The sequence below is a fragment of the Polyodon spathula genome, chromosome 22 (assembly GCF_017654505.1).
Source record: "Polyodon spathula isolate WHYD16114869_AA chromosome 22, ASM1765450v1, whole genome shotgun sequence".
In the NCBI taxonomy this organism is placed as follows: domain Eukaryota; kingdom Metazoa; phylum Chordata; class Actinopteri; order Acipenseriformes; family Polyodontidae; genus Polyodon; species Polyodon spathula.
In genome coordinates, this window is record NC_054555.1 from 9,481,745 (window position 1) to 9,505,100 (window position 23,356).

At 36.6% G+C, this 23,356-nt stretch overlaps 1 protein-coding gene across 4 annotated transcripts in view; it reads left to right on the plus strand.

The window, feature by feature from the left end:
• Positions 1 to 23,356, plus strand: part of LOC121297462 (testican-1-like) — a 198,493-nt gene that overhangs the window by 148,490 nt on the left and 26,647 nt on the right. For all 4 annotated transcript variants that reach the window (XM_041223796.1, XM_041223798.1, XM_041223797.1 and 1 more), the window contains one exon: positions 9,561 to 9,675. In XM_041223796.1, the coding sequence (XP_041079730.1) occupies positions 9,561 to 9,675 (115 nt within the window). The remainder of the gene's footprint in view (positions 1 to 9,560; positions 9,676 to 23,356) is intronic.

The following is a 23,356-nucleotide window of genomic DNA, read 5'->3' on the forward strand; positions in this document are numbered from 1 at the left end:
ATGAACGCATACTCAAGGAGTTTGCCATGGAGGCAGAGCCTCCCTTCATTAAGAAAAAAAAAAAAAAAAAAAAAAAAAACCTCCTCCAGGATCAGAACACCATCTGCCACGACTAGTAAGGGCATCTCTCAGCAGCCATGCTGTTATTTTAGGAATGTTGAATCTAGGGTTTACATAATTTTTTATTTTTTTCTTAAATTTTAACAAGTAGTTGTATTTTTTTATTAACAATATTATATATATATATATATATATATATATATATATATATATATATATATATATATATATATATATATATATATATATATATGTGTGTGTGTGTGTGTGTGTGTGTGTGTGTGTGTGTGTGTATATGTATATATATATATATATATATATATATATATATATATATATATATATATATATATATATATATATATATACACACATACACTGAGTGTACAAAACATTAGGAACACCTTCTAAATATTGAGTTGCACCCCCTTTTGCCCTCAGAACAGCCTCAATTCGTCAGGGCATGGACTCTACAAGGTGTCAAAAGCATTCCACAGGGATGCTGGCCCATGTTGACTCCAATGCTTCCCACAGTTGTGTCAAGTTGGCTGGTAGTGGATCTCTACTCTGAATAGCTCATTCCATCTCATCCCACATATGCTTAATTGATTTGAGATCTGGCAGACCACTGCAGTAAGCTGAATTCACTGTCATGTTCATGGAACCATTCCTGGACAATCCTAGCCTTGTGGCATGGGGCATTATCCTACGGAAAAAATCCATTAGCAGATGGATACACTGCTGCCATGATGGGATGCACCTGATTGGTAATGATGTTCAGATATCCTATGGCATTCAAATGTTGCTCCACTTTTATCAAGGGGTCCAGTGTGTGCCATGAAAACACAGCCCACACCATCACACCACCACCACCAGCCTGCAATGTTGACACGTGGCATGATGGATGCATGTACTCATGTGGTTTTCTCCATACCCTGGTCCTCCCATCAACGTGAAACTGCAGGAACCGGGATTCATCAGACCAGGCAATGTTTTTCCAATCCTCCAGTGTCCAGTGTTTTTGTTCCTTAACCCACAGCAACCGCAGTTTCTTGCGTTTTGCTGAAAGAAGTGGAACTCTGTTAGGTCGTTGGCTGCCATACCCCATTCGTGTCAAGGTATGATGAGTTGTGCATTATTTTATGGGTCTTTTGGCACCAATGTTGTACTGGACTGTCAGTTGACTAACTGTAGCCAATCTTTTGCTCAGCACAATTCGTGTCAGCCTCCTTTGGCCTCTTGAGCCGTTTTCGACCACTGGCCTGCCGTTGGCTGGATGTCCTTTGGGTTGTGGACCATCCTTGATAGACATGGGAAACTGTTGAGCGTGAAAAACCCTGCAGCGTTGCAGTTCTTGACACACTCAAACCAGCGCACCTGGCACCTACTACCATACCCCGTTCAAAGGCACTTAATTCTTTTGTCTTGCCCATTTACCCTCTGAATGGCACACATACACATTCCATGTCTCAATTGTGTCAAGGCTTAAAAATCCTTCTTTTACCTGTCTCCCCTTCATCTACACTGATTGAAGTGGATTTAACAGGTTACATCAATAAGGGATCATAGCTTTCACCTGGATTCACCTTGTCAGTCTATTTCATGGAAAGAGCAGGTGTTCCTAATGTTTTGTACACTCAGTGTGTGTGTGTGTGTGTGTGTGTGTGTGTGTTGTGTGTGTGTGTGTGTGTGTGTGTATATATATATATATATATATATATATATATATATATATATATATATATATATATATATATATATATATATATATATCTTGCCTCCTCTAAGGAGCCTCCACTGATACATATAGTATCTAATACATTTATGTATTTTTATTAGTCAGACTTCTTGTATATCTGTTCTATCTGACACATACAATACACTGACTGGTCAAAAAATAAGAGAGTGTACAGTAAGTGAAATTAGAAAAATCCCTAGTCTGTAATGTATGACATTTTATTTGGTCACATGACGTGCCATGTTAAGTCGTGGTCAACTATTCAGCAACATTCATGGGACGACATAAGGGGCATCATATTGGGAGCCAATGAAACCATCACACACACACACACACACACACACACACAAAAAAAGTTTAGGTTTCCAAAAACTGAAAAATAATGTACATTTCAGAGTTATACAAAAATGCCTTTTTCAGGGAACAAGTAATGGGTTAACAACTTACAGCTGTTCTGCAGCAATGGAAGTAAATTAAGCCTTGAAGTTGATGTTAACAATTCCTACAGGTGTCCCAACTTTTGTTGATTACTTACAAACCCTCTGTCTGTATAAAAGCAGTGTTGGAACAGACTGTGTTACTACACCCTCTTAAGCATTATTTGGACAGTATTGGACTGCAGGAAGTAGTATATTACTATCATAATGGTGAGAAAAAGGCAATTGACAAAAGAAGACAGACAAACCATTATAACCTTTAAAAGTGTAGGTCTTTCCTTTAGAGAAATTGCAAAGAAAGCCAAGGTGTCAGTGAGTATAGTTTCCTACACCATCAAAAGGCACTTGGAAACTGGAGGAAGCTCTGACAGGAAGAGATCTGGCAGACCCAAAGCCACAACAGAATCAGAAGACAAGTTTCTGAGAGTCAACAGCTTGCGTGATAGGTGTCTCACAGGACAACAGCTTCAAGCACAGCTTAACACTGGTCGAAGTAAGTAAGGCTCAGTTTCAACTGTGAAGAGAAGACTTCGAGCTGCAGGTTTGAGAGGTCGAGTGGCAGTAAGAAAGCCATTGCTAAGATGGAAAAATAAGAAAAAGAGGCTTGCCTGGGCCAAGAAGCACCACCAGTGGACTACTGAAGACTGGAAGAAGGTCTTATGGATCGATGAATCCAAATTTGTAATCTTCTGTTCATCACTCAGGGTTTTTGCACTCCGACGAGTAGATGAAAGGATAGTTCCTCCAGTCAAACATGGAGGAGGAAGCATGATAGTCTGGGGCTCTTTTGCTGGATCCAGAGCTGGGAACTTTCAGAGTAAGTGGCACCTTGAAACAAAATGGCTACCACAGCATTTTGCAGCGCCATGCAATACCCTCTGGTATACGTCCAGTTGGTCAGGGGTTCATCCTACAGCAAGATAATGACCCAAAACATACCTCCAGGCTATGTCAGAACTACCTTAGAAGAAAACAACAAGATGGTAGGCTTCAAATCATGGAATGGCCAGCACAGTCTCCAGACTTAAACCCCATCGAGCTGGTTTGGGATGAACTGGACAGAAGGGTGAAAGCAAAGCAACCTACAATTGCAACACATTTGTGGGAACTTCTGCAACAGTGTTGGGAAGAACTTTCTGAACAATATTTGATTTCCATTGTAGAAAGAATGCCATGAGTGTGTTCCACTGTTATATCTGCAAAGGTGGCTACTTTGAGTCAAAAATTTAGATGAAATTTTGTTAAACAAAACAATTCCATGATTTTTTTTGTCTCCAATTGTTTATTTGTTCTATGCTTTAATTTCAGAGTACATTGAGACATTAAACTGCGTAACTTTCAATAAAAACTGGAAAAATGGAGGTGTTCTAAAAGTTTTGACCAGTAGTGTAATAACTGATGAGCATTTTTTTTCAATTGGTTAATCCAGTTGAAACACGCACTCATTAACACCAGCAACAGCGCGACCCCAGTGTGAGTTAATAACTCACTGACATACACTAAGTAGAGTACACTTTTATAAGACACCTTGGAAGTCAATCACTTTAATGCCTAAATTAGTGTTCAATAGCTTTCTATAATCTCATAGGAGTGATTTGCAGGGGCATGCTGTATTATTAAAAAATCACTACACCGTCCCCGCAGATTGCTTGCTGTTTTTGGTAACAACGTCTTGGAATTTAGCTTAATTTGTAATTCTCAGTGTCCGCTTACTCTGCCAAACCAATAATTATCTATCAACAGTCGTTTAGGGCAAAATGTAAATTCCAGGATGTTGAAATAAGCAATATGTTTTTAATTATCTAGAGACCAAAGCATTGATCAAACGACAGTAACAAGACACATTTTTTTAATCAGGTCCTGTATGTTGGAACACAATGAGAAAAATAACCTTGAGAAGGATTTAATAATAGCGCCATGTATTGAGATAGTATAGACACTTTCATACAACAGCTTAAAGAGTAAGTAGCGGGGTTCCGAAAAATAGGGTTATACGTCCCTATGTGTGGCTACAACTATTTCAGTAATGTACCTATCATTTTTATTTTCATTGTTAACATCCAGACAACTTTTTACACCTATAACTTTAAAGTCTGTTTTAAAGTTTTTTTTTTTCAAAATGGCTTCTCTAGTGCATTGGGGTCTGAGACCTGTTCTTTAAGTCACTGCAGGAAGAGCCATTAAAAAAAACCAAAAAAAAAACCCAAAAGAAACCCAACATAAATGTTATTTAAACAGTTGTAGCAACACCTGGGATGCTTAACGCTATATTTTGGAGCCACGCTACTTACTCTTTAAGCAACAGCAGAAGAAAATAACAGTGCATGCACATACAGATGGTCCATATAATCGTGTAATATTTGCATATGACTTGAAAGGTTAAACATATTTATATATAATTAAGAGATTTTTGGATTATAGCCAGATGCAATCTGAAACATCTATAGAAGGCTAGGAATATATTATAAAAATAGATGCATGTAACTTTGCTTCTACCCTAGGATACCCTGATAGGAGGGACTCATATCTATCCCAGTGTTTTATAAGTGCATGCAGTAAATACATGTATCTCTACAGCTGGGAAGAAACCAACCAGTCCAACAGTCCTTCTGTTGCCCCCGTGGTGTAAGTGAAAAACCATCAAGGCTGTACACATTTTATATAGGATGTAGGAGTTAATGAGGGCATTGGTGAGGCAAAAGTGCCAAAATTCAGCCCCCTATTGAATGGCTTCTAATAGGAAATGAATCTCAATGTCTGTAAAACTAAAATGAATTAAACAGTACTAGTAGGTTTACAACCAGGTATCTCTGCCTTTGAGATTGCAAAGTGTCCTGCCTTTGCATTAGGGTCCTGCACAGCTTTTCAAAGCAATCAGTCAAGCTGTGCTTCTCCTATATGCAGTACTTCTTTTCTGATGCATGTTATACTTATTGTGATTGCAGTGATTGTCCTAAAGGGAACATTACTAGATGGAGTGAAGTGACTACAAAGGTAGAGAGCACTGCATCGCAGGTTCATTTAAACATCTAACCTTCCTTAGTGGAGACTGAAATCTGTTTTTACAGCAATTCATACATTGGCTAATTTTACAAAAAAAAAAATAAAGGTAGCCTGCTGTGATTTATATCCGTATTAATCTGTTTCTATGATTCTTAACTCCAAATCAATTTTTAAAGAGAGGCTATTATAGTTGTTCTAAGATAAGTACTTTTGTGTTAAAATCCTTTCCAACAGCGGGATTTTTGATGCTATGATCTTAAGGACCGTTAGCTAAGACTTTATTGATTAAGCTACACCGAGAGTTCGCTGCTGAGATCTCAGTGGTTTTATCAGCAACAGTCTGAAGGTGTGTATGTCTCAACTTTATCCTGTATTTATAATGTATATAAAAAAAATACTACACCATACCAAACTGGCACTGGTCTTCCCCCTCTCTAGACATTCCACACTTGGAATGTGCATTACCAGAATCTAGAAAAGTGTAATATGGTGATGTCATGGTGACATCAAAATTCTAAAAGTATTCTAGGTGCCAAAAGTCATAAAAATAGCAGGTATCACTGTAGGAACAGAAATTAATTTTATGTTGTAGTGTAGAAAGCTATTTGTTTTCAATTGAGCTGGTGTTCAGCATGTGACCACTATCCTTAGGAGTTTAATTTCACTTTTGTTGTGCTTGACAACAAACCTAAGAAAAGCTAACATAAAAAAGACACTGTTTAATAGCTGGTGTTTGTCATTCGGTTTAATTGACACTGTATTAAAATGTATTTTTTCATGCTGAGAAACATTTTCGGTTACAAAGGTTATCACATTAATGTGTACTTTTTTAACTGTTTTTTATTAATAATGTGATTGAAAACAATTCTGGTTGTATTTTTTGCTGACTGTACTGTATGAAAGCTCTACCCTGCTCTCTTGGCGAGGATTTCCTTGTCGATTCTCAAGGGCTCTGGTCTGAGTTAATAAACTGGAAGCAATTGGATTCAATTAATTTTATGTCAGAGTTTTTTGGTGGTTTGTACATTAAAAGGGACCTTTGATTTAAATATATTAACCTCTAGGTACCAGCTAAATGAATTATCAGTATTAAAGTATTTTATTGAGTGTGGCGGTCGATTTAATCTAAATATTTTGAAATCTCAATTGCCGGTTTTGAGAATAAGTTACTATCATAGTCACCTCTTAATTGCAATCACAGTTGATTGGAGAAAAAGTACTGTAGCATTTAAATACATGTCTCAGATTAGAAGAAATTGTTAGTCAGGAAATGTGGGAAAAGAAGAAGCTAAACAAAGGTAATGCCAATGATTTACTATGGGTGTGGATTTCGCTAACATGAAAAATAAATGTATGACTTTGTATGTAAAAACAAATTGAGGGAGACTTAAACCTGAGATTTGCATAATGCATGGAGGGGGTATTCTACTAACTGCAGGAGGTTTTTTTTTTTAATTAAGATTTTAATCTTGTTTCAAAAAAAGAAAAGAAAATTAAAATTCAAGATTTAAAACTTTCAATGATAGCCATGTAAATACAAGCTTGAATACAAGAAGGGAAATGTAATGTGAAAGATGTTACCTCCTTGCCGTCATGCAGTGTATTAATATCACTGTAAAAGGAATTTGAACTGTAAAAAGGAGGGTTTTGTTTAATTATCTTTTGTTAAGTAATCATTTACATAAAATAACACAGTGATAATGTAACATGTTGAGACCTACTTTATTCCCAGCAATGCTGTCCCATAATTCCACCATTTATATGAATGTGTACTTGCGTAACTCCTATTAAAAGGCAGAGCCTTATCTTATAAAGTCTGGATTTTAAGATACATCTTCAATTACAGCATATCATCAGGGCTTCCTGTGATATGTATGCATAACAGACGTTTTGTGATGCACTCCCATTGCAGACTCCGTTCTATGTCGGTTAGATACATTGAGGTTAAAAGCTCTGTAACGAAAATGCGGGCAATCGTGACTTTTTTGAATAGTGGTCAAGACACTCGCTTGTGGAGTGCAAGGTAACTGGTTAGTACCCAGCCTCCACCTTGTTACCAATGAGAGGTTACAGCCTGTACATATTTTCAAAATGCTACTTTATTGAAAATTGCATATATAACTTTCATTTTGGATCTCCATTGAAAGTAGAAGTCTGTATTTATGTGTTTGACCTTCCAGTATCTTTCTTATGGTGTTTGCAATCATTCTGACTGGTTCTGTGTTCTGTTCCAGTCATGTTCACACTATGATTTATGGAGTTATTATCGTGTTTCTCTACAGTATACCTTTATCTTGATTTGAACTTGTTTTCAACTTGCATGTTGATATGTACTGCCTGATCAGACTTCTTTATTCCATCCTTAAAATGATTATAAGCATCATGCAATATGTATGAAAATATTTTAAAATATTTTAAAATCATTAAATTTTTTAAAGAAGTGCATTTGTAGCTTCAGTATATGTAATGATATTCTACCAGTGGCTGAGTGAGAAAACTTTCTAAAAGATAATCTAAACATTATTTACTATTATTATTTAGTTTTCTGTACATACTCAGTACTATAGGCATTTACCATGTTGTTCACAATTCATTAAGATTTAAGGCAAAACTAATTCAATTCTGTGTAATTAAGACTTTCTTTAACTTCAGTCCCACTATTACCTTTGCTGATTAATGTGTGGTCTTCCAATTACTTCAATACATGTCAAGCCTGTGAATCATAATTATTGGACTTACAACCATGATGAAAGCTAGCACAACTGTCTCATTGTAATTTATAATGGGATTTCAAATAAATACCCCCCCCCCCCCCCACACACACACACACTTCCCCCAGGTGGGGTAGGTAAATAGATCTTTTCCACACAGAATCCTAATAAGGTTCTGGGATCTCAGATTGAGCACAATTTCATTTCATTTCTGAGATATGGGGAATGGATAATTCAACATATACAAATTGGTGTGGTGATGTTTTTGCCAGCACATGTATCAGATAACCTAATATTGGGATCCAAGTGCCATCAAATTGAAAATGATGCCTTTAATACTGGCCTCATAGGAACTGCAAATTCAATATGTAAAAGTTAGGACTGGGATGACTAAGGTAACAAACTGAATGTGGAGGGAATCTGTATTACGATCTAAGAGACCGTGAATTGAAAATGATACACCGAATCCAAAATTTTTACCACTAACACCTAAAATATATGGAAAGCATTTCTAAGGTAGTTAGGCATCAGTTTCAATCTGGGGCAATTTAGTTCTTCAATTATGCTTAGCAGTGGTTGCAATTACTCTTTGAAGTGAATTCTTTCAAATGTACTGTACAGCACAGATTTTAAGATTGAGCTCTTTATTAAACACACACAGGTACAACCATATGTATTTAGAACCTGGTACCGAGTATGACATTGCAAACAGTAATCATTATAATGACCGAATTGCATTCATTTCAATGTATTTAATTTAAAAGGGTAAGGGCCAGTCAGATCACATATTTAATTTTCAAAAAGGTCCTCGAAAGCTGCCATTTAGTTATACAGGCTCTGACAGCCATGCACGGCAATCATTATATTCAGTTCAAAAGATGCAGCCCATAATACTTCAAAGCATGAGTGGTTCATTTTTTGAAGCAGCTACTTGAATTTAGATGGTCAAACTTTGTAACTGAAGATACTGACTTAGTGCACTGTACTGTTGATTTCCAACACTATAAGATTGTATTATTTGTATTATTGATGTTTTCATTGTTTGAATGTTTAAGTCAGTGTGTTGTTAGATCTTGTGAAAGATTATCAACTCCTCTCCATTAAACAAGCCTTCTGCCACTTAAATGTTATATGATTTGCTGCATCCATGCCTTCAGTGGTGATAATATTTAATATACAGTTTATGGTAAAAATGAAGACATATTAAAAAACTTAGTAACTTCAATGACACAAGTTTTGACTCAGTGTTTCTCACTGTCTTCAATGTTGAAACAAGTGGTCTCCAAACTCCAAAGTGAGGTGATCTCCAAATAGTCCTATATGAAGAATGCACGTGTGGTGACTTTGCATATGTTCCCTTTCTCTTACTATTTTAAGTGAATTGTATGTGTTGTCTATTAAAGTCAGATCAATTAAATTAGTCAATTACTGATTTGTCTATTTTGACAATTTTCCAAGATTTGCAGTTACAGTGACTTGATTGCATATCCACAACAGATTTAAAGAACAGAAGCAATGGGGTGTTCTAATAAATGTGCACACTGCGGTATGTGGTGAAGGGTCAGTCCTTGCATCATTATATTTACAAGAGCTTTTTTGTTATCTTTGCAGTGTAAACTGGAGTTCCAGACTTGTTCGTCTGGGAGGACAATGTCTTTGAAATGTGAGGGACCCTGCCCCTGTCTGCCTGGCCAAGAGATAGTCAGACCCAAGAGTGAGAAGAACGGTAGGTGCAATTCACTTTCTTAATATGCAGTTGTTGTTGTGTGCACTGTTGATGGCCTTACTTTTGATGGTTACTGTGAAAGAGATCGAATGATTCTTGGTGTTCGATCTCCTTCCCGACCTGTGAGGACACTGAGTAAAGGGAACACCCTCGACTGGATGGCCTGACAGTTCATTTCCAGGGTTAGGTGGAAGTCGGCCTTCTAGAAAGGGGACTGAACTACGGTACACAAAATCATTGAGCCAAAAGGTTAATGGTGTGGCATCCGTGGATTGGAGGAGAGGGTGAGCTCGTTAACTGAGGCGTAATGGTTGACAGTATATAAAGGGGACGTAGTGAGGTGATCTATTCCTTTGTGACTGGTTTAAACTGGATATAACTGAAAGGAGAACTGTGCTGGGATATTGTGTGTTGGTTTGTTTTGTCATTTAAGCATCTACTGTTTGTTATTGTTTGGAAGGCTAGCACGATCCAGAGCTGTCGCAAAAGGACAGCATTAAACCTGGACAACATCACTGCACTTTGTATCACCCAATCTGTATTTTCACTACGAGCACTAAAAGCACGTACTGTGGACTGGTGTTTGTGTTTGTGTTTCATATGGGTGTATAGGGAAACGGGACTGTGTACTATTCACCACTATGTATTATTACGGGAACAACCTCTGGATTACAAACAAAGCAATACAGGCCGCTGTATTGCTTTTTCATCATCATTGTTTATTGTTTACTGCTGTTTTGTCGTTTGGGCAACTGGATTTGAAAAACAATAAACCACCGTTGCACCTGCATTATCATTGTCTGTCAGATTATTGATCACCTGCACACTGTTAACCACTTTGCTACAGTTACATATTAATTGTTTTATTGTCTTTTAAAGACAATAAAAACTGACCAGCAATTTGTCACTGACTAGAATTTCTGTGGCTTGTCATTCTGAGTACATGATAACGCACCCATGGTTAATACCCTAAAATCTGATATTTATTGCTAGAGGGGAACTTTAAATCTGCAGCCACATTTTTATCTTGGACTAAGTTATATACAGTAGCATGTCTTTTTTAAACTTCTCTCAGATTCCATTGAGTGCCTCTTAAATATAAGCCCATTGCTTTAAATTCACATGTTTTACATGTAGTCAGACACTGCTTGTCCGTTTCTGTGTACTCAGTGACCCCCTGTCAGGAGAAACAAGAAGTACTGTATGGGAAGGTGTGGCAAAGTGCCCGCCCCTGTGTATATTTTGTGTTATGTGTTGTGTTTTAATGTTGGTGTATAGTCATCAGTACACGGGATATAAACGGGTCTGTGTAACACAAGTGTTTAAAATGTATATTTGTATTTAGGCACGAAGATTGCACAGCACTTCATGTGCAAGTAAAATGTAAAAATATGTGAGCACGGGGAATTGCACTTTATTAATTCACGTGCAGTTGTACCGCGACTCCAATTGAATGATTGATTAGCAGTCGAGTCTCGGTACAACTGCATAAAAGCAGCATGTTTTCACATACTCGGGGTTATGTGTTCAGTGAGTGGAGAATGGGATTGGAGACGGAGGTAATAATAATAACAATAAGAAGAAGAATAATAATCGTTAAATCAGCTCACCATGTTTGCCTGTATAAGTCCGTTTTGTTTGTCTCTTTTATTTTGGCGAATGTGCCGTGTCCTGTATTTTTGTTTGTTACAACCTTTTTATTTCCTGACTGTCTGTTCACTTATTAAATGCTAAGTGAGACCATTCACTCAGCTCCACCAAACTCCACCTCTCTTGTTGTTTATTTCCTGGCTCTGGTCTGACGCCACCCACTCCGGCCGTCTTTGTGACAGAAGGTCATTTTCCTTAGCTGTTGCTATGTGACAGTCAGCTATTCAAAATTTTGTGTAAAAGCACTGTTAGTGGAAGACCATTACAGGTGTGGTGGATAAGGGGTAAACTAATCAGCAAGATTATAAATCAGGCATAGTGTTGAATTTAATATGTTGAATCCACTTAAATACAAGTCAGCAGTTAATGGGACTTACTTAACAAGACAGGTGTGAAATGTACCTGTACAGTATGAGGCACATAACCATCTATATATTGCAGCTTGTACTAAGTTAACACAAAGAGTATTACAGAGGGAAGATTCTGCTGCAATAGTTTGTGTTGAAATTCAAATGATGAGATGAGGTTGCAGACAATGAGAGATATTATCATACAAACAGCAGACTATGATTTATTCCTCTGCTTATTTCATAGGGCTGATTTTACCATTCAGATAAATAACACTCCTCCGCAGCAGAATACAAGCTTTAATGATGCATTAGTAATTAGTTGCGCATTCAGAAACTAGCAAGACAATAAAGGTTAACATTTGGCAGGATTGTAAGAAAATATGTTTTCTAAGTAACATGTGATTCAATTATAGAGATGTTGAATGGCAATTGGCATACATTGTATGGGATTCACTTTTTAGAATCAGAGCTAACTAGGTTGTTAAATACCAATTTTGTCACAGTTGAGTATAATTTCTAATCCTAATTACATTGATTGTGAATAAATTGAAGCTATTTGCCATACAGCATCTTTCTGGTTTCCATCTGCGAGATTGAGAAAAATCTCCAGGTGTTCTTGAGTGGAATGAACTGTAATTGAGTACACCTGTGTTATGAAAACCCTCATACTCTACCATTCCAGGACTTGCACTCCTCAAAAGGGAAAACAAGGGCCCCTGTGCAGGCTTTGAAGATTGGGGTAACAGCAACAGCAATAGCGAGGATGTAGGATGCCTGGGTTCAATATTTGTGCTTTGATCAGGTGGGTTTCCCTGTTAGATTAGTTCTTGTAGCTCTTTGATTTGTTTTGGGGTTGCTTTGTTCAAGACATTGGATAAAGGTGTTGGTTGTTTGGTGGAGGCATGAGTCAGGGTTTGCCGGAGCCCTCGTGTCAGCTGGCAGGCAGGTTCTGAACAAGGCGTGTTGTATGGGTAGAGCTACTAGGCAGAAACACTGCATGGTTCAACATGTACTGGAGTTTGAGAGCTGGGTTAATCCTGTTCAAGTTACATTTCATCAAGAAACTACTCCTTTTAGTTGGTAAGAGCTTTGCTGTGATACAGATACTTTGAAAAGTTTACACTGTGTATTTCAGAGTTTTCAATTACTGGCATCGGTGATTTTTGATTTTTTTAACAAGATTATTTTGATATTAAGCTGACAATCTGACTAAATAATATAAGTTTGTTTTCCTAAAATGTATTCCATGTTATGATCTCAATTCTGGACTTTAGCAGTACTGCAATATTGCTTTTTTTATCTGAGAAGTTCAAAGCTCAGGAATACAATTATCCTTTTACTATTTTGTTTTACATATAAATACAGAATATTCTTACAGCTAAATACTAAAATGGTTCACAATGATAGAACATAAAAACAAACTGTGGCAGGCTGGCGAGTGGATAGAGGCCCAGAGACAGTCTGCAGTTCAAAAAAATAACAATTTTATTATAAATAAACAAAAATAAAGTGCACACGGGCAAAATAACAAATACTCAAACACAAATAAAGCAAAAACAAAACTCACAAAAATAAAGTTTCCAGGCTGGGCAATGCCTTCACTGGATTTAGAAAATTCAAAAACCACAAAACAAACACCAACGTGCTTCCTCAGCTCCCTTCTCCCAAATGAGAAGCTGAGGCCTCCTTTTATATCAGGTGGCTGGGCGCTGATTGATTGTTAATCAACCTAATCAACTAATCAACCCCAGCCACCTGAACATAATAAACCCAGGCAGGCAGGGGAAGTTAACCCCATCCCTGCCAATTTAAAAGGGCAGAGCTTTGCTCTGCCACACAAACATAACAAAACAAACAAAAAAAAAATAATATTACACCGCCGTACCTGTAGACAGAGTGATAATGATAGAGTATGTTGGATTGTAAGCGTGACATTCATTTTTTCCATCACATACATCAAATGCAATGTTTTGTCAATGGTAGTCATTGGTACTCCTCATTATAAATTACTGATGTTAGCAGGTGTCTCTATGTTGGTGAGATTAATACAATATGCTATATATGAGTTTACCAATATGAGATGGTAATATTTTCACTATAAATTTTCATTCAGTGAGACTCTGGATAGCATCTTGTGTTATGTGTATCGTTTGTTTAAAATTATTGGATTGAAGGCAGAAAAAACTGGTTGGTTCATTACATTTACAGCAGCTACTGTCAGTATTGCAGGGTACCAGGGGGGAAGGGTGACAGTCGGCACAAGGCAGGGACTGGAGGTGTAAAGTGTTAGCGCTGTACATACAAGCCAATACTTCGGGTCTATAACTGCTCGTCACAACAAGCCTGGCTTCCATGAATGGCTCCGTCCTGTCGATCCCCACATCTACGTTTTGGACACTGCCGCCCACCGACTGCTTAATTAATTTCAAGACACATTTCCAGTAATTTGATACCAAGGGTGTACACCATCACCAAAGTGGAAGATCTTCATTTAGTATTCAACAATGTGCTGTTCAAGGAACTGCAATACTAGGTAGTATGCCTGGAAGACAAAATATGCTAAATTAGGAAGAATACAAGTTGTATGTCTCTAGTCTTCACATCTTTATGGCGAAGAGTACATTTAATATAATTCACATGCATCATTATTATATGAATACTGGTTGAATACATCCTCCCTTTATATACATTTAAGGAATAATATAGGGTTAATATTATATACATTAGATTGGCATGTATTAGATCTTATTTAGACCTTTTAAGTTAGAATTTAGGTGTGGCAGTTTGTATTTTAAAGGCAGTGCTATATCCCTGCTGCCACTCAACCATATCAAATAAAGCTTTAAACAGGCACCACAATAATGTGCCTGTTAATTACAATCATGAATGAATCTCACTAGTCTGTAATTGCACTAAATCATTTATTTATCTGAAAGTTTAGTCAATAAATTAGTGTCAGCAAATGATATTATCATAGTCAATTAAGTGGAGCAAACAAGGGATAATTCTGTATGTCTTTGAATCATAAGCTGCGTCTATAGCAATACATCTCTGTGGGTGTTTAATCCAGTTTTCATTTCACAAAACAGGATTTCAAACAATAACTTTCAGTTTCGATTTGGAAGCCCCTGTTTGCTTGGATTTCATTATTGTCTTAACCTTGCTCGGGAAATGACAGCACTGCGTTTTTCTTTTGTTGTTTTTTCATAGCAAACACACATTCATTTCTCCTTGTACTACTTGACATCCTCTGTCACAGTCTATACTTGCTCCAATAATGTCTACTCACCCTACAAGGGAAAGGTCATTTTATTTTACTCACAGCCTTGTTAGAAATTCCAGGAATGGCCTACACTGGCTTTATGCTAGTCACAACGAGCATTGTGCCAAGTAAATATTGCAGTTATACCCAAATCACACCATCATGGAATAAGTGTCTTTATTGGCCAAATAAAATATGTAACTGGCTCGGGTTTGAAAGAACAATAAAAATGATGCCAGTTTAAGAAAAACAACTACAAACTAACTTTAAAGCAGTTTACAATGCCAAATCCTATTATCTTAGTGTGTAGTAGCTGTACACACATCAAAATACTGTAATCAAATTAAGCAGTGTACAGCTATACCCAGACCAAGGGCGCCATTTCAGACTTATTTTTAAGTTTCATATAAGTTCAAAACACACAGGGGATAATATAGTAAGATATTTCTGATCCCACAGCCTTGATCTATCAATCTTGGAGTCTTAACACAGATATCAGTCACACAGTTTGATACATTGTGCACTATTCTTAGTAGAGATAAATAATTTTTGTTTTATAAAATAAAATCTCCTTACCCCTGCAATTATTAATTTTGTAAATTTCGTATGTTCCTGTGACGGGGTGCCTGCCCCACTGTATTTTATGTTAGTATTTGGGCATTGTATTATGATTTATTGTTTATATTATTGTATGTTGTATTTCTGCTGTTTGAAAACCGGCTACCCGCTAGGCCACCATAGGTGGTCAACTATGTGAGGTTGCCTCACGCACTGAATGCATGCCTGCCACAGGGCTTCCCTCAAACAGGTACAGATGGGATTGCAGTAACCACAGACAGTACATGCCTTTTGCAGAAATTGCAACAAATTGCCTTTTAAAACAATGGTTCAGCAGAGCAATGAGGCACTACGTTAAGGTAAAGAGCTTTTTCCAGTGTGAAAGATTTGCTCTTAACAAGAGCAGCAAGTCTCTGTGTGGAAGTTTTCTGATAAATGGTAAACCTAATGTATATTTGAAAACAAATGGTAGTTTGAGAAAGATAGGAGAGATTGTGGACATTCACAGTATTACTGGACCCACAGAGCTGTATGCTGTTAGTATTTTATTTACACCTGTATGGCAGGGGCTATGATTTGCCACATTTTATCTGAAATTACATTTAAATTATGTATGTGCTTGCATGTTTTAATTATTTATTATGATGCGGTCAAAAAATTAATCGAAGGACACTTATTCCACCTCCAAACACCATCTAATACCCAAAAGCTACCAGTTAGATATTCATAACAATAATAATAATAATTAGTGTTATTGTTAAAGGTGTAGTACTCAACTTAAACTGCATCCTAATCCTTTATTGCTTGATTTCTGGCATTACATCATTCTGCCATGCAATGTTGTTTTCACTATTTGTTTTCATTAATTCTCCTTTGTTTAATTTTGTATAGATAGTCCGCATTGCTTTATTCAAAATGTATACACAAACTCTGTCTCTAAAACTGCCAGGAAGCTTGAAATTGCTTCCCCGCTGCTTAGCTAATCTTTTTGGCTTACCTTCTGACAGCAGGGACTAGTCTGTGTATGGAACCATAGAGTGCAGGTCAGTTTAACAGTGGGAAGACAATTTACAGCTGCCCTGTACCTGTGAAACCCCTGCCAGGGTCTGGATTAAAAAAAAGAATGAATTAAAAACAAGAATGAATTAAAAAGACAGCCTTGGACACCATGGGAAAATGTGATGGGTATAGAGGGAACAATATAGAAAACAATAAATACATAAAGAATCCTTACTCTTGGGCATACAAAGATGTTATGTCTAAGTCACTGTTTGACATATACAAAAACATGCTATCTGACTTGTATTTTCGAAATACCATGTTTCTTGTATTAGACTGTGACCTCACCCTCTGATTTTTAAAATTGGTTTAATTTTTTTTTTATGACCACCCGTGGTGGGGTTGGAGTGGTAATGTTACCCTTACGTTAAAACAAGCAGAATATCTAAACATGAAGTTTGGTTGAAAAACAACTGATTGGTGTGGTTTTTTAGTATTTACAGAAGGTGCGACTGGTTCAGGCACACATACTGTAAAACAAAATGATGCTATCAGCTTTTAGAAGAGAAGAAAACCAAGTAAATAGTAAAAAAAAAGTTGGGACCAAAACAAAGGTGGTAAAGTAACTCTGGTTCAGAAGCCCTTCCCAGTATACAGTTGGCAGATTAAAGTCTTGCCCTGCATAGAAAAGAAGGCTTCACTTTTACTCACTCTTGTATATTGTGCGCTCCAGTTGTTAAAGACCAACTGAAGTTTCTCTACAAGCTCTCCTTTCTCTCCTTTTCTGGCTTTCAAAATGAAAACATTTTTTCAATTTTCAGTCTTGATGAGTCCTGCGGCTCCCATAGTTGTGAGGTCAGACTAGCAGACCAAACGTATTTACTGTGTCATGCCCCCCCATTAAGAGGCGACAGTCAGTTTTTTTTTGTCAACAGTCTGTTCCGTACAATCCTTTTGATGATGTGCAAAAACTCTTCAATGAGTTGATAGGAACTCATTTGCTATGCATGTTGCCAGAGAGTTTGGTGCTTTAGACTCCTGATAATTCTGTGGGCATTAACGGCAGGAAAATAGTGAGAGCAGGGTTGTACATTTTCTCAATGCAGTAAATATCAGACAACAGACCCACTAAACTGCATGCTAGCAGAAACAAAGAATACAATATATTCTAGGACTATGTTAAGTATATGTTGCTGTGGCTACATTGACTTTTTTCTGTGAGAAAAGAGTCCATTCCCACAGTAGTATAAAACAAAACCATAGCACCACTGACGTAACACCTTATCATGTCAGACATACCCACAAAAAACAAGGATGCCATGTTTCCATTTACACACCTGCAACCAGTCCACTAAGGTCAAAGATTTCCTGTATACATCTGTCTGCCATGTCTTCATAAAAAATAAATAACTAATAGTTAGAACCTGGTTGGCAGCTCAAGCTACTGAAACAGAATATAGGTTATCTGCTCAGTCTGCCTAGTGCCAGATGCAGTAGAATTGAATCAGCTGCCTTTTGTAGAGGAAACCAGTATGGAAAGGTGTTACAATGATCTAGTCGGAGTGATGCAAAGACATGTCGGATCATCTCTGTGCTGAACACATAGCACTATGTAACACAATTTTTGTTCCTGGGTAGTAAGTGTTATTTCCTAATTGCTTATGCCTCAAAAGTATAGAAATGACTATTATTCCCCACAAACTTTGCTTTTGTGACCAGGACAGTGATATTTCAAAATATCACTATTTCCAGTGGAGAAATGGGCAGATGTGTAAATACAGTATAATTGTAAATCTCGAAAAACTACTCACTTCTAAATCTTTTGTAGTCATCTTTGTATTACTTTAGTATAAATACATGTTAATTTGGATTCATATGTTGTTTTTTTTCTGACTTTAGGTGAATGAAAAGACACACATTTGCCCATTTTCCCATTGGAAATAGTGATATTTTGAAATATCACTGTCCTGGTCACAAAAGCAAAGTTTGTGGGGAATAATAGCCATTTTCTATACTTTTGAGGCATAAGCAATTAGGAAATAACACTTACTACCCAGGAACAAAAAAAAATAAAAAATTTGTTACACAGTGTAATCATATTGCACCTTCACCTTATCACAATGAGAGGGAAGTAAATTCAATTCTTCTGTGAATAGGGGTCTAGTTGGGCCGGAGTAAACTGGAGTGTCACTTTTCTTTGTGCTGTGGTGCTGCTCCACCATTTATTCGTTACTTAAAGTCAACATTTTATTTTGGTCTTTGTATTTTTCTTCATACTTTTCCTGGATCCTGGTCTCAGCTCACAATCTTTAAGGTGAATCTCCTAATATTAACTCCTGACGCTCACATTGCACACAGCCACACAGCACAAGTGTCTCGGCAGTTGAACAATAAAGTGTAGGGTCCTTCTCTCTGATAGGCTTTCCTGGTGTAAATGGAGCCCTAGCTGCATATTTGTTTATATTTACACACCCTATTAATATAGTCTATGAACATCCATTGAATAGGAAAAGAAAAGCAAACCAAACATGATATTATTCTTCTATTACCTTACATCAAAATGCCTAAAGGCTGTGAATAAATCGACTTTGTTCATCAAACCTGCAATAGGAAGAATTGTTTAACCTTTCAGTTTTCACCTTCTTATTTATACACTTTTTTGTACACACTTTATATACACAGTTGATGAGATTGCAACCCATAATTCATTGTTAACAGACTTTCACAAACACAGGTGCACATAACACACTATAGTTAATATACACTGAAAAATGTGCAACCCATAATTCATGTCAACAGACTTTCACAAACACAGGTGCACATAATGCACTATATTTAATATACATTGAAAAAACAATGTATTATCCTGTTCCGTTCTTTAATTTTACAATATGACTGGGAATGCTTCTTTTATGCACACGCTAGATTGTAAATAACTTTTGGATGTCTTATGACTAAAGCGCAAACAAAAACAGTAAATGTTATCATAATTCAAGTAACTGGCTGCATTTGCAATGGAAATTTCAGTTGCACACTATGATTGTAATGCTTTTATTACTGGAAACCCTTTACCCTGTCCTTACTTGTTTTGACAAGGGTTTACAACAAACCTCTAAGTACCATGCCAGTGGGTGTCATTTTATGGTAAATAAGGAGGGGCTGTACTCATTTTTCATAGAGTAAGCATCATAAGACTGTACCATTGTATTAAAAAGGGTGTTTACAAAGACTGTAAGATTTTAGAATGACATTACAGAAGCATTCCAGTTTTACTTACTGTACCTAATCATGGGTATCTGGGTTTACAGCAGATGTAAAAAAAAATAAGCTCATCTTCCTTAATGGGCTTAATATTAGGTTTATTCACCTTAATGAATATGAGTTGAGACTGGGCTCCAGGAAAATTTATTTGTATGATGAAAAATCATGGAGAAGCACTAATGTAGTTTTGTGCCATTTCACTTTTGCTATTTGTTATGCTGTAGAAGGATGAGCATTTCTTGACATGAGATTTACAACAGGGTTTACAGGAGATAAGCAAGTGTATTTCTGTAAGATGACTGTTCTTATATTTGTCCTTTTGAATTCAACACATTTTGGCTAGGCCTACCCCTCCAGGCATTCCACATGAATGCGCATTTCCAAAAATCTAGACAATGTCATAATGATATCAAAATCTAAAAAAAATAAAATAAAAAGTTCCATTTTAGATCTATCTATCTATCTATCTATCTATCTATCTATCTATCTATCTATCTATCTATCTATCTATCTATCTATCTATATATATATATATATATATATATATATATATAATAGTATATATATACATATTTATATATATATAATATATATTTTTCGTGATTTTTAAAAGCCTAATAGATATTAGTCACTATAAGTAGTTTAATTCAGTTGTTGTTTAATTTAATTCATTAAACATAAAAAGGTTAACTGTTTAATCATTTCTTTGTTTGGTCCTCCTCCTCCCCTGCCTCCACCTTGCAGCATGCCTTGTCCTGGGGGAAGGTGGTCCAGAGTGACACTTGTCCAGCCTGCTGGCTATATTTGTCATCAATCAATGATCATTGTATCACAGTTCATCACAATTTATAATGTTTTTTAAGACTGTTCTGCTACTTTTCTTTTTGCCACTACACCCCTGTGTAGAGATCTAGAACGTGAACTGTGGTAGGGAATTTATTTTAAGTATGGTATGTTGTGTTTCTTTTTGTTATCGAAAGCACTGTGATAGATTCTGGCTGGCTATCCAATTTTAAAGGCATTCTGTCACTGAGAAATTCTCATTTTTTACCTCCTGTAGTTTCTATTTGCTAGTAATGGCATCTTCTTTCGGAGGAAAACAGCATGTACAATAACAGCAGCTACAATGCTTATATTGAATCTCTCACTCAACATAGAATAGAGGTCCCTTGTCTATTTTCTTTGTCAAAGCAGTCAGTTTATATGTTCTATTTTACTCTGGGTCTGCTGAAAAAAAAAACCTTGCTGCTAGCACTTAAAAGCCACCTAATCTGCAATATACAGTAATCTCTTAAATTAGTGTTAGTATCCACTAAATGAGACAGAAGGCAGTCGGAATGGACAAATGGGGCTGGGGGGGGGGGGGGGGGGGGGGCTACACTTTTAGAAGATAGAGGATCAATGATGTCATTGATTTTTTACCTGCTGATTTTATACTTTAATCATCAAGTGAAGAGTGATTGTCTGGCCATGGACAATAAAATATGAATTACATCAGTTTCTACAGCACTATTCATGACAAACACCTTGAAACTATTTCCAGAAGTAAGTGATTATAGCAGGTCTTGGCTGACTTAATTAAGCACTGTAGTGTAAATAGTGGAACAACCAACAGTCCAGCATCTTAGAACTTTAGGACTTTACTACTATCTATTATGTGCTATAATCAATGTTTGTCCTTCCCATTTTCAGGTGAAAATCTTGTGATGATTTGTTTCACATTTTGTAACTTAGATGGATAACAATGAATAAAAGTTGCAAATTTGCAGCTACTCTTGTGCTAATTCATGTTGATAATCAGGTGAGACACAACTTAAACAGCACTAAATAAAGCAATCAGTGTACACAAGCTTATTGGCTAAAACCTTCTTGAACGTACAACAAGGCTGCAGAAATCTTATTGAACTGAATAAACCAAGTTGAAAGTTACTCAGATAATCATGTTTTAAGTCAAGTTAATACTTTGCCTGAATAATTTAGTTGAAGTTGTATTGAATTTGAGTGCCACAGACCTTGGTAATGAGGAACTGGTAACAAAGCAATTTTAATTACTGCATTTTCATGTGAGGATTTTCAATCCTGCCACAGTAAGATATTTAATAAACCTGAAACAGTTGAGTAACCCGTCTTACAATGTTCGACCTTTTCACAACCTACCCTTGAGTACTGTGTCAGGGAAGTGGCCAAGAAGTAATGTATTAAGACCCATTGGAGCCTGAGCACACTGCTCACTTATACACTTATTTCTTTTAGTTTGGGAGGCCGTATCAGGGAAAATCTGGGAGAAGTAAACTTTTTCACCTTGACATTGCAGGAAACCAAGGTTGAGGCCAAGTAAGTGAACAGAGTTGGACATGCTGTACTGAAATGAGCTTAGTCTGACCTTTCCTTTGTAGCTTTAGTTGGATACATTCCTGATACAAATTTGTGTAATGGTTCATTGACATTACAGTACCCACTCTTAGTAATAAAGCACGTTGCAATGCACTTCAAAAGGAATACACCTTATCTTGTGTTGGTGGATGATTCTTGCACTGATTTCTCAGGCAAACCATCCCCAGCAACATGTAGTTTGTTTACCATATTTCAACCCTGCAAGCAATGATTTTAATGTCATTCAGCCTAACCTTACAACAGATACACACTGGGGGTGTAAATGAGATGTAAACGTACAAGGTGTGTTGTTGGTTTTGTCTGCTGGCTCCTTCCCACTTATTTCCATGATTCAGTCAAATCTCCAGTCAAACAAGCACCATTTAAAAAAGCGTACTAAATATGTACTAAAAAGTTTGATTGAATGTCCCCATAGAACAGGGAAGTTGTATTTGGATTGAATCTCCATCTCAGTGTAGTTAAAAATGCATTATATTCATATTTACACATTGAATTTGCTTTCAGCCAGTAACATGCTTTGACCCAGAAGACACTGATGGGGTCAAATGACCAATGAAGAAAAGCAGTAACAGATTCCTGAAAAGCAAGCCTTCATTAACTAGTGTAGTACCTGATGTTTTGAGCTCAAGGAAGTGCAAAATAGAGATTTATGAGACTCCTTGTTTGCTACAATTGCTGTAATAGGTTTGCCACATTTTTTGTAATCATTACCTTTAGCATTTCTGTTCTTTCCCATTTTGTCATGTTTTGTTGTAATTACTGTATACCAATAAGAATGATAATTTGAATTTATTGTGGTGTTAAATTATTTGTTACTGTTTAAAAAAAAAAAAAAAAGATGTGCTGATCTATTCAATATTTTACACGAGACATCAAGTTCGAAGAAACAGACCTTTTAAAGTATTTGATTTCTGTCTACATTAGGCCAAGTGCAAATGCCTGATTAGATATGGCACCGTGCGGGATACAGAATTGATGCCGACTGCTCTTTTTGTGTTTAAATTCAAGGTGCCTCTCTGTCAAAATAAAACACATGATATGATTAGTTGGGTTATGCATAAGTCATTGAGGAATCCTTTGAGAGAGAACTGTCAATAAAATGATTGGCAGCTTGAGGTGGGTTATCTGTAGGCTTTAGAGAATGTCAGTGTTATGAGAAAGAGTTGAGTTTACTGTCACTGTCAGAACATGAAATGTGTCTATGGGT